General features: G+C 42.5%; 3 protein-coding genes across 3 annotated transcripts; 2 read left to right on the forward strand and 1 right to left on the reverse strand.

The window, feature by feature from the left end:
• Positions 1–19: 19 nt before the first annotated feature.
• On the reverse strand, positions 20–10,981 carry LOC118425569. The gene is made up of 7 exons (XM_035834502.1): positions 10,791–10,981; positions 10,019–10,132; positions 7,323–7,400; positions 6,670–6,785; positions 5,810–6,025; positions 1,535–1,765; positions 20–969 (listed from the first exon to the last, which is right to left on the reverse strand). The coding sequence occupies exons 1-7, from the start codon at positions 10,855–10,857 to the stop codon at positions 829–831; spliced, it is 963 nt and encodes a 320-aa protein (XP_035690395.1). The 5' UTR covers positions 10,858–10,981; the 3' UTR covers positions 20–828.
• LOC118425567 (cAMP-regulated D2 protein-like) lies at positions 1,773–5,803 on the forward strand. Its single transcript, XM_035834496.1, has one exon. The coding sequence runs from the start codon at positions 2,671–2,673 to the stop codon at positions 4,330–4,332; it is 1,662 nt and encodes a 553-aa protein (XP_035690389.1). The 5' UTR covers positions 1,773–2,670; the 3' UTR covers positions 4,333–5,803.
• Positions 7,407–10,012, forward strand: LOC118425570. The gene is made up of 3 exons (XM_035834503.1): positions 7,407–8,357; positions 8,770–9,013; positions 9,267–10,012. The coding sequence occupies exons 1-3, from the start codon at positions 8,126–8,128 to the stop codon at positions 9,463–9,465; spliced, it is 675 nt and encodes a 224-aa protein (XP_035690396.1). The 5' UTR covers positions 7,407–8,125; the 3' UTR covers positions 9,466–10,012.
• Positions 10,982–12,574: the final 1,593 nt, after the last annotated feature.

Genomic DNA, 12,574 nt, shown 5'->3' on the forward strand with positions numbered 1-12,574 from the left:
AAGAAAGAAAAAGTGGTGCCTCGTTTGCTATCGATTTTTATTTTATATCACTTTATTGATATTGCATTCTACTGCAAACTTTATTAATAATTGTCATTGTGTTGTAAAGTTTTAATGGCGTTGTCAACCATTCATTCATTTGATTTGAACATAAACTTCCAATTGCCACTATAAAAGAATGCACACATATATACGAATCGACATTAGCTGTTTGCATATACCATTGTCAATTTTACTCAAACACAAACTTTGAAAGTATATCAACAAAACTTCATCAAACCATCTATTCCTTGTGTTTTTCCATACATTCGAGCTTTCACAGCGTATTCAACATGTATTCCGAACTTGACTTAGTATGATTTCAATCAGTTTTATAATTCTTCAGAAACGCTGATAAAAGAATCTGACACAAACCAATACATTCCTATCTCTTCACTGTACGAGTATCACCTCTTTTTTTTCTTTTTTACAATCATTTAGCACTGACGATTACGTAAAAAATCAAACAGGACTGACTCCGCATTTATGGATACAATCTTCAAAATTACCTATCTTAGCCTGCACGAAACATAAAAGTGACTGATTATAACTGCAAGCAAACAGTAGGCTATCCAGTCAGCCCAATACGAACTATGTTTGGAGATTGAATATGAAAAATACTAGCCCCAAAACATCTGCTAGGAGAATATAGTGACTGGTTATTGGGTATTCCATGAATGCCATAAAGTCTATCCTGATCATCTCATACTCCTAATAATGATGTAGTATTATCACACGGAAAACGGAAGTGTTTGAGTCTATGACTCGGAGCGAGAGCTCTGAGCAGACCTAGCAGGAGAAGACATCGTTGGACCCGTCCCATTTGCAGGGTTTGTCCGGCTGGTCACGCTGCAGCACGTCCTCGTCATCAAACTTCTTCTGGGAGCGCGAGCAGATGACGACGTCGTCCTCGCCAACTTTGCAGCGCACCTGGCGGAAAGACAAAACACTGCGCGTTAGCTAGAAAGTTTGCGTCAGTGCCAGTGATGATATCACTCCTGAAGAAGGTCGACGGAAGTGCGACTGAAGCAAGTTTTGGTGTTGTAAGACAGTGGAAAATCTTCAATGTGTACTACATCAACACAGATGAGCTTTCATGCTAACACAGATCTTCGTTTTTCAACCACCCCTAGCTGGTTCATGTTTTTAAAACCTCACTATCCTTCCTAGTTAGAGTCAACCTGATATAAGTACAAAGCCAATCCAATACAAACGGATACGAACCGTACACCAGATTTAACTTTATTATGTGTTTTGCAGCACGTATGTGTGATGATATGGATTTGTTATAGATCCATCAGGACTTAGATGATGTGATCTGTATTTTTCTTACACATATTCTATCAGATCCTTACGTCTTGTCTCATGCATGGCGTCAATGAAAAGTAGCCTGTAGGCGATTTTGAGCTTCCCGTGGATAAACAAATTTCAATTAGACAAACAAACAAGCGGAATACATTACGTCAGATACTAAGTAGTCACAAGAAGTAGTCACCTTCTCCTCATAAACTTTGACGGGGAACGGCTCCGACACGTCTGTTTCGCCCTTGGGTCTCTCCACCGCCCCCTCCACCCACGTGATCTCGGCATCCTGTCCCTCGGGCTCCCCGGCCTCGGGATGCGGCTGGCGCCCTCGGCAGTGGTAGTCCAACATCAGGCCGCTGTCGTCACAGTCCAGGGAATCCTCGGTCACCGGATCATCAGAGTCGGGACAGAAAACGGCAATCTAGAAACGGAAGACGAGAAGAATTGAATAATTCTTAGATCAACTTTTGAGACGCTTGTGTGAAAATACTAGAACCAGAACGGTTAGTAACGGTATCCTTTCTAGTTTTCATGCGGCATATCATAAAAAAGTACTTCAATCATATGTGCATTTGTACTGTATCAATTTCAACTGTCCATATGCGTTGAAAAGATTTTTATTACCCTTCAACATACATTTGCAGGACAAACATTATGTCTGAGTGAGCTGGAGTAAGTTGTAGTCATTTTTGTCGTTTATGACATTGCACTGCAATGAACCTTTTTGCAAAAAGTTTACTTGTAATTATCTCCCTGGAAAGAAGTTGAATATAAGCTAAGTGAGTCAACAAAACACTATCTCTCTTCTTCTAGTTAGTACGGCCATGTTACTGCAAATGTTAACAGGGAATGCAAAGCCCTGGCCAAACTTAATTGTACAATGTCCAAGCTGCATTTCGTAAGCTTTAAATGACCCTTGGTACATCGGTAGCCTTCGGACATTGTACTTTGGTCATGAGACGAAGCTATACTTACATGACCCAGATATAGTTTATCAACTCATCTCTCCAGCTAAAAATCAACCTAACTTTGGTCCAAAATGAGAGAAATCTAATCCAACTTGAGACTAGTCGTAGAAAGAATCACCACACAGGTATATGTATCTTTATACTTTGATTCCGAAACTAGTAGCTGTTCTGTTAGATCCATGATCCGCACACATGTTTACATCATTGGTGGTTAGATAATGTTCATTTGCATAGCTTGTCATGTCTACAAACATCAACTGAATCATCAGGTATGTAGACCGCCCACTGGGAAACATACAACCCTTACAAAGCCTGACACACTTTAATCTGACCCGGCAGGTCAGGATAGAACACAGCCATGGCCCTCCTGCCTCATCCTCTGCTCGTAGTTCTGGCAATACTGGGTTGTAGTACCTGCGGGGGGAGTGCGCCGGATGGTCCGGTCGTTCAGACGTCGCAGGGCCCTGTCATGGGAATCTATGCCGAGGAGGGGAGAATCTTTTACGGTATCCCCTTTGCAGCTCCTCCAACGGGAAACCTAAGATGGCGCCCGCCCCAGCCTGCTAAACCATGGGGACCTGACACCTATAATGCCACCAAACGGAGTCCGATGTGCATCCAGGTTATGTGCGGGCCCGATGATCCGGATTCTATTGCCCAATGTCCCCCTGTCGCGGAAAGGGTAATAAGCGAGGACTGCCATTACCTCAACGTTTTCGTACCGACCACCGCCAGCCCTGAGTCAAAGAAACCAGTCATCATCTTCATCCATGGGGGGAATTTCTTTGAATTCTCCGCCATGGGTGTCATGTATGATAGCAGGTTCTTTGCTAACAAGACTGACGCTGTTGTTGTGGCAGCCAACTACCGAATAAGCTCTCTGGGCTTCCTCCGGGCGGGGACTGGGAAGGACGCCGCCATGGGCAACTACGGCCTCCGCGACCAAGTAGCAGCGCTTCAGTGGGTGCAGGACAACATCGCAGCCTTCGGCGGAGACGAGAACCAAGTCACACTGTTCGGGGAAAGTGCGGGCGCGTACTCCGTTCTATTCCACCTGGTCAACAAAGGAAGCGACAAGCTGTTCCACAAAGCTATCGTGGCAAGCGCACCTACAGGCCTTTACTTCAGAAGTCAGCTGGAGGCTATCCTGTTTGGAAACGACTTTGCCGCAGCCCTGAAATGTTCAGTCGGAGACATGGCATGCATGCGAGCAGCTGACGCCTCCACGGTCAAGGGAGCCCAGTTCTCTATTCGAGAAACGATCGTCAATCCGCTGCACTTAACTGAAGCATTTGAACCATGGGGACCAGTAATTGATGGTGACATGATCACCAGGCAAATGGTGGAAAGCTTCTCTACTGGAAACTTTCAGAAGAAGCCTCTCATCATTGGAACAAACACGGAAGAGGCAATTCTCTTCATACACGAAGCTTTATCATCACCCCATGCAACAAATAGATATCAAGAAGCAATGCTGGCAATCTTTAAGACGTCAAGCTTCTCAGTTCTCAGGGAATACCCACCTTCTAATACAGGAGACGAGCGTCCGATCCTGGCAACACTGACCACCCATTTCATATTCTCATGCCCGACGCGTAACATTCTGAAGAGCGCTCTGAAGTACGGCCATTCGAACACATGGCTGTATGTCTTTGCTCATCCCCTGTCAGTCCATGCAGTTTGGAGTGACTACCCGTACTGCGATGGCCACGTCTGCCATGGCGCCGATCTACCCTTCGCGTTCCAGTCCATTTCGCTGAAAGGTTACAAGTTCACCCCTGAAGAGCAGGTCCTAGCTGACTCCATTGCGTACTACTATGGAAACTTCGCTCACACAAGCGATCCCAACACTCCTGGCACCCGACACACCGGCCCATCTACCACTGGTCCGGCTTGGCCTTCTTTTGGATCTACCCAGAACTACACCCACCTGGTCTTCGATGTTCCCAAGAACAGAGTTAGTCAAGGCTACCTACAAGACAAGTGTGACTTTTGGGACGAGGAGAACCAGTACCCGTAGCAGCCACGCACAGTAAAAATGTAACGAGCCACATTGCCGGTATGGATTATCATCAATGTGAAGTCATGTCCACCAACTTACATTTTCTTGGAACTGCCTTGATAGACTTGACAAGGACAAGAATTTGACTTGTGAGTTGACATTTTCCCATATATAACAGTTTACTAGTACTGTACTGATGGCTATTGTCAAAACGTACTATGTGCTATTTCACAGTTCTGAGTGCGCATGTGCAGGTATAATGCATTGTAGTCAAAAGTCAAAGCTCCTGGCTTGTACAAACCATTCCTTAGCTACATGCCATAGTTTATCATGACTGAGCATGCGCACTCGTATCTATGAATGGCTAATTCCTGATAGCAAAACACACAGTGTCCAGATGACAGCGAGTTTTGCGTAGCTCTTGCTGCAAAATACCAATCATTTGCCATTATTTACAAATCTTCTGTACATCTCTGAGTGTCTCTTGTCTGCAAATGTGCTGATATGTCTCTCAATTCTAAACTAAGCTTAAGCTGTGAACAGCCAAAGAATGTTAATACTGTTTTTATAGAACTAATATTCCAAAACTCAAAAGTAGCATATTTATATGAATATTACAGAGATGATACTGGTTTCATGGTGTTTGTATGTGTGGCATGAAAATAAATAAACACGTGTAAGAAAAACACGCAGAATTGTTATCATCCGTGTGTGTACATTAACCGGTGTCACAGCGACACCCCCCCCCCCCCCGCCATATCTCTTTCTCCATGAAACCAAATAACAAGCGACCAACCAAGTAACTAACGACTAACGATGATAAATGGATTATCAATGATTAACCAAATAACTAGCGATAAATTCAGTGATCTTTTGGACGTTTTTGAATGAAATAAATACAATTACTAGTATCAGACATAATCAATTTGCACATACCTCTAGAATGAAACTTGCCAAGTGACCACAATGTGTTGTTTTGTCAATCTGGATAAAGTCAAAGACAATCTTACTCTGACCTCATCTTGCGGCCTGACTTATATTAACTATGCATGAATAACGGCCTAGTCTGAAAAATTTAGTCTACGTTTATATATATACTAAATTTAGTATACTTACTGCAGTACCAAGGTCAGTGACCAGGAGGCTAAAATGGACCTTGAACTACATTTTTATGGAGGTAACGCTGGTTCATCTTTATCCGAGGGTGACCTATATTCGTTGCTTGTAACGTAAACGTAATGTAAACGCATTTATTTAGGGATATGAAGTCGACGGACGGTGGTTTCAAATCGGAACATTTTGAAAATATTGCAAATTTGAAACCACTGTCCGCAGACTTAATACTCCTAAATGTGCTGTTTTCAAAGACAACGGATAAAGATCACCCCACGGATAAAGGTGAACTAGCGTTAATGAATAAAAGGTATATCGTCTATCATCCATCATACTAACGGTACGACTGTGAGAAACTGGAGTTTGGTCATCAACGACTGACCTGTAGTGGCCTGAACAGGCAGTCCGGCACGTGGCGGTCCAGCACCTTGACCAGGCCGAAGTCCGTGGGCTGGACAGGTGCCCCAGGACAGGTGCGCACTCCGTCCTCTACGGTACAGTTCCCGGACACCTGCGTGGTCTCCTCCCTGCCGTCTTGTTTCCGGAAGGTGGTGCAGTTGTAGGTTCCCGCCTCCCATACACACTTGGTGGACTGGACCTGTCGTTAGAAGTCATCTTATTAAACTGACCCAAATTTAAATTTCTACCAAATAATTTCATTTATCCAAGAAAGCTATCGCTCTTACCTGAATTCCTTTTTCTAAATACAGAAGAAGTCAGTTAATTACACAGTGGATAACCGCAGACTTCCGTTAATTGCACGGAATCCCACAAACCCAAACCAGTGTGGTCCAGCAGTGTTGCACCGCCCTGATAACTGCATTAAAAATATACCGACAAATGGGGTGTGCAATTAAGCGGTTTCTGCAGTAAAATCACTATAAGCTTCGACCCCTACACTACAGTCATCTCTTAGAAGATGTTGGGATGGAAAACCTAAACGTTCAATCTGAACGGGAAGCTTTTCTGGCAGTCCACGGAACCTCCACATCTCCTCGATTATAGATCATACGAAAGTCGCTGTACTTTTGTCGTGTCAATACAGATTATCATTTATAGCACCAATAGTCTGTGAGGTTTTCATAATCAATTTACATCATTTCCTGCTTCTGTGATTTCAGCAAATTTCACAGCACGTAATTTCACTGGACCCCGTCTTTGAATACAATAGGCAAACGTTATACATCTACCTGTTATAACAGGTTTTATTCCAGTACATAATGCTTCCCCATATATACTTACAGTGACGGTGGAGGTAGCATTGCCAGTACAGTTTGGCCTCAGGTTGTCCCAGTCATAGCTACAGCCGAACGATCCGGCGCTTGTGTGAACGAAAACACTAGCACCATCAAAGATATCTGTAGTCAGTAGGGAAAAAGTAGCGTTAACGTTCGAACTGCAACTAGTAAATTGTTCATTTTACACCAGGCATGAAAAAAATTCCCATGCCCTTCATTCGTTATATTTCTTCATTTCTCTTCTTTTAGTTCAATTGTTATCCTTTTCCATGGTGAAAATTATTTTCGATTAATAGAACAGAGCATGAACAGAAACTAAGGTTATCTTGACTGTATAGATTGCTATTACCATTCTGATTCCTTGACTTTTGACCTCCACTTTGCCCTTCACCTCCATAGATTTGACCTTGGAAGGGCTAAGACTTTGAGTTAAGACAACGACTTTTGTTTTGACAAATCGAATCTTATCTGTTTTCCTGAACATCGTCAACTGTCACAGAGTATCCACCTGACTGTGACATGCCTTGTCCTGGGTGTACCGGACCCTCTTAGAAATCAACTTTAAAACGTTGTGAACCCCAGCAAGTTGTATTGCAACGAAATAAATAGATAAACAAATACGCAATTCTCCGTTTGCATTGTTGAAACATTACTTACCGTCCGTAGAGTTTCGGTCCAAGCCGGGGAAACCGCCGAGTCCTGAGAACATCTCACTCCATGTCTGGGTGAAGAGAGCTGTCAGGCGAAATTATCGGACATATGTTTAGACATAGAGTCTTCCAAGACTAGCAGAGGCAATAATGAGTTAGTTACATGGATGGCATCCTCTGAGCACCCAAAACTGATGCGAACGTAAATTTATACCAAACAGATTATTTCTTTTCGATCTTACACATTTTCTTCTTTGACTTTGGAAGTCTTCGTTCATTTGTGTCAATTGTTCGATTTTTTTCCAATTTACATTATCTATTCGATCACTTTTTTAGCTTCTTTGTATGCCTTACGGTATAACTATAATCGCAAACGTTTCATAGGGGTGGGACGAAAGTTGATCCGTTTGCTGATGTCATCCGTATAATCATGTCAGTGAGGCATTGTTCTGCCTTAGGGCACAGGTACTGTGCGAACCTGGATAGACTGCTAGGTTTAGTGATTACATTGAACTTAAAAGCAGTCATACCATTTCGTTCAGATGAAAATCAAGGATGTTATACACAGCGTCCTTCGTAAAAATGAAAATGGTAGCGTCCAGGCAAGTTCAAAATCAATTTCATTACGTATACCACATATGTTAAATTGTTTATGACACACGCACACTACGCTTTGAAAAAAGGAAATAAAGCGTTAAAAACACCCCTACGTGAACTTTTGAAATAGAAAATTCCCCTTTACGTGGCAACGCGTGTCAAGGTTCAGTAAAAGTCCAAAGGCCATCAACTAGACCCATTCCGTGTGCTAACATGTCGGACTTACAGGTCAAGTCACAAGAAACGACAGGGCCATTTGCCGAAGACTTCGTGTTTTTAGCGGAGATGAAAGATTTCGTTCTGTCGCAGGTCAATCCTGCAGGCGCTAAATTACCTGAAATAACCGACGCCATGAAAGGAACGTTTTACGAGCTGAGTGACGGTAGGAAAATACAATGTGTTTTCCCTAACGGGAAACGCAGACTTCAAGAATGCTCGTCTAAAGGTAGGTTTGGTTTGGTATGGTTTGGTTTGGTTTGGTTTGGTTTGGTTTGGTTTGGTTTGGTTAACGAACTCAGCTAACGGTAGGGAGGTTTCAATCAATGTTAGGGGCGTAACTTCTGTGTTGTACGTACACAAAAAGTATCTTGGTTGTTTGAGCATTTAATTATTCATGAGTGGCCTCGATGGCGAGAAACGACCTTGACTTTCCAGTGAACTTTGTCCGCGGGCCATCGGTTCCTGTGTTAAAAAATTGCGCCTATTCCTGAATACAGATGCATAATTCAGCGATCCCTGAAAGATAGAAACTGTAATATTTTTTTCTTAATTTTTGCTCTTTTATAAATTTCTAACTCTTTTCTAAACTGCAACATTCTAAACTCCGAAGACATAATTTTTTAAATGTTCTATATTAGAATGGTTATTTGTGGGATTCTTGGGAAGAAAACTGCCACGTGAAGACATCCCCTTTGAAGTGGAAAGTTCGGTGTGGGAGAGTAACACGGGGCTGGTCTCACAACTACAAACACATGGGGACATTCTGGCTTACTGCTCAGCGGAGAGAGAGTCGGGCGGGGACTGGGGGAACATTATCTTCATGGCCAGCCAGGCGGCGCTGCTGCACTGGCGACAGTTAGAACTGCACAGTGGCACGGTCAGGTTGGTGGATCAGTTTGAAACTTACGATGCAGTCCTCGAATGACAATGTTTTTCTTTTTTTTCAGATATGTATTATACTCTAGTATTGCCATTGTAATTATTGCATTGGAAATACAGTTTTCATTACTTCATTGTCGCGATGTTTTTTTTCCGCAATTTTTTTCCACAAGTGTAACATAATGGAGGGGGACATACTAGTAACTTGTTCTTCTTTTTCTTGAAAACTAACACATTCTCTTCACACCATCTCCAGAGATCTGTCACCCCGGTATTACAGAGATATACGGATCCACTGCGGTCTACTGAAGCATTGGGAACGGGCTGACTGTTTCCTGCACCAAAGGACCATCTTTCTGGACTACAGGGACTTTTCAACCACCGGTAAAATCAACAGGGTCGAAAAATACTGGGGAACGGGCACGGCAGAGCACAAACAGCCAGAGAACGCGTAGATATTATAAAGAAAATGATATAGGATAACGGTCCTTATGTTACGATAAAGACTCAGCTATAGTGTAGAAAAAATTAGCTCATTATTCGGATACGTATGTGAGGTACCGGTAAACAAGGGACTTGACGTTAGAATTGTAGACAAATACTGTTACATAAAACGTAAAACCACAGTGTATCGACTTTGATGAAAAAAGATGCAAATCTATGCAAAGAGCATAACGTGACGACTCTAATAATACTAATGAGATGTAAACGTAGGCAAAACAGATATTGTAACGACTCTGATAAAATAAACGGATGCAAACGTATACAAAAACACGTTTAAAAACACGAGGGAATACGAATTGAGCTCTGTGTGGTACATATCGGTACATATGCCGGGACAAAAGTGGGAGGGGCTGCGGTGGGAGTGGCTGTAGTGTAAGTTTTTCCCTCTACACATGTTATTTTCTTTAAAAGAATGTGCGTAGTTTGATCGGAATCTGCATTTGGGTAGGAAGCGGGAAGGCTTTATCTGCTCCGAAAGTAGTAAAACAAATTGTAAGCACTCACCTGACATCCTATCCCAGAAGCTCTGACCGAACGGGCTGAACCCCGCTCCTGGTGAGAAGATGCTGGGACGTTCCGGGTCCGGTGTGGGGTACTCGAACTCATCCTGAAAACGGCCTGTTGAAAAAAGGCATTCATTGTCATTATGCTATGTTTTAAAATGGTTCTATACAACTCAGAAACTTGGTGATCTTCTTGGAGATTTACTGTGTGCAAAGGATATGAGACGAATAATATTGTTGAATCAACCGAGATAGGAACGTATATTCAGTGCATAAAGTTACATAACCATAAAGTAAACAGTGGAGTTTATTGCTTTGACGGTAGCTATCTTTGCATTTTTTTGGCGACGTAAATTTTATCATTGCCCGGTGCCTTCTGTAAGGGAATGAATGCAGTCAAAACATAGACGTATGAAGACCTAGATGGTAACGTTATTACGTGAACAGCAGATACTGATCATGATATAGTTTATTAATTGACTGATCCGGTATCAATCTCCGGGCACACATTGCAACATTTCAAACACACTGTATTGCATAGCTGCCTTTAAAAAAAACTTTGAACAGAATAAAGAAAAATAAAACTGTGACATCTTTCCTTAAGAATGTTCATAATATGTTCAAACAAATGGCAGGTTGAACATTTTACACTAAAAATCTGCCCCCGTCTAAATGAATAACAACGCCGAACAAACTTTACTGATAACAGTACATCATAACCTATCGAACATACAGTAAAAGAAATCAAAGAGCAAAGTGTAATCTGTACTTACGCCAGAAACTGCTCGGCCAGGCTTGTGCAGCCACGAGAAAACAGCATAGCAAGAACACAGTCTTCATCCTGTAACTTCACTGCTTCAAGAAGACACAGGAAAGCAAGCACGCGCTACTGCTAGAGGTTCTCTGGGCTGGGACGTCCCGGGCGCACCGTTATCCTGAGCTGGGGTTCTGGCACACTCACACAGATCACAGCTGGTATTTATAGACCAGTCGGTACGTCTCCATGGAGACGGGGGCGCGGACCTCTGGACCTGTTTATCGACCTTCTGGAGAAATCCTGGCACGGAAATCTCGCTGACAGAAGCAGAAAAACAGGAAGTCAAGACGATCTGTTTTAACAGACCGCAACTTCCAAGAAAGCTAAGCTTTGCCAAGTTCGCTGAATGGAGTAACAAAATCTATGACCTATTATATTAAGAGAAATATCATATTTGAGCGTTATCTAAGTGTGTACAGGACAGTTCGGCGATCAAAATTTCAAACATTATCGAACCGTTGTAAGACAGGGGTAAAGATCAAAGTACTTATGAATCCGCCAGATTTTATGAAATCAATAATTTACAGATGAACATTGATAACCGCGGTCATAATCTATTGTCGTACGCGAAGACGCCTCATACACGCTGGGTTCTATGATCCTCATGATGACAAAAGCAGGTCCAGACTCAAATCTCATTTTGACCAGTATCAAATGCTCATTTTTGTTCTGAATATTGATTCCAGAGTAATAAGAAAACATTGACCTGTGAAATATGGTAGAGAAAATGTTTTCATGCGCCCATTAAAAGACACACAAAGTCTGCATATATCATTAGACAATCGGGCCTCTCTCGTATGAAATTTACATCCAACCGTGTACCCTTCTAAGATCTTCTAATATTCTTCTTCCAATTCTGGCATTTTTCTTTTAACATTTCTCCTACTTCAAGTCACCAAAGGTAGCACATTGATGACCTTTGCCATCATTCATTACATAAAGCTAGAAACATGTCACACGCCCACACGTGTCACATTTACCGCACGTTTCTCAGCTTCTCGCTATGAGAAAACATCAGGCTAGTGAGAGAACTTGCTGACTTGTCATAAGTCTAGCATGGACAGAGTTGGCGGTTTGCCTAGATGCAGGTCACCCGGCACCGCCAGGCACAACAAGCCACAAACTGGGACAAATTTATGTTGTTTTTTAAGGGAAGAGTTGGATTCAGTCAGACCACTGTATGAGTCATTGAGGTTTGTGTTGCCAAGATGATGTGGCTATCTCATGGTGGTACTGGGACGACCCTGTGCCTGGCACGTTTTACTCTCCAAGCAGAGGTTAGGCTCCGACTGTTTTTAAAAACATTTTAGGCGTTCTTGTCGGGCTTTCTATTTTGTAGTGTTTTCTTTATGTCTCGCGGCCGATCCCGAAATCAAGAAAACAGTACAAAATAGAAAGCCCGATAAAAACGCCTAAAAACCAGCCGGAGCCTGACTTCTGTTTGGAGAGTGGGTACTTTTGACAACGTTGTCATGGATCTCCAAGCAGATACGTGGTTTGATCCTGTGCGCCTTTTCATTGTGAGAGTAAATACGCGTACGTGGGCTGTTCAACAAAGATTTCACCTGACCCACTTTCGGTTATTTTCCAGGGAATTGCGCAAATGTATAACTGTTACAATACATATCTCTTCTAGAGTTCTAATTTCGTAGACTGGAACAAAATGTGTGATGTGATCGTAAATGTCCTACCTGTAAAATGTTAGAGTTATAACTCTACTACGTTACTTTACTACTGTGT

Source organism: Branchiostoma floridae, chromosome 11 (genome assembly GCF_000003815.2).
Source record: "Branchiostoma floridae strain S238N-H82 chromosome 11, Bfl_VNyyK, whole genome shotgun sequence".
NCBI classification, from domain to species: domain Eukaryota; kingdom Metazoa; phylum Chordata; class Leptocardii; order Amphioxiformes; family Branchiostomatidae; genus Branchiostoma; species Branchiostoma floridae.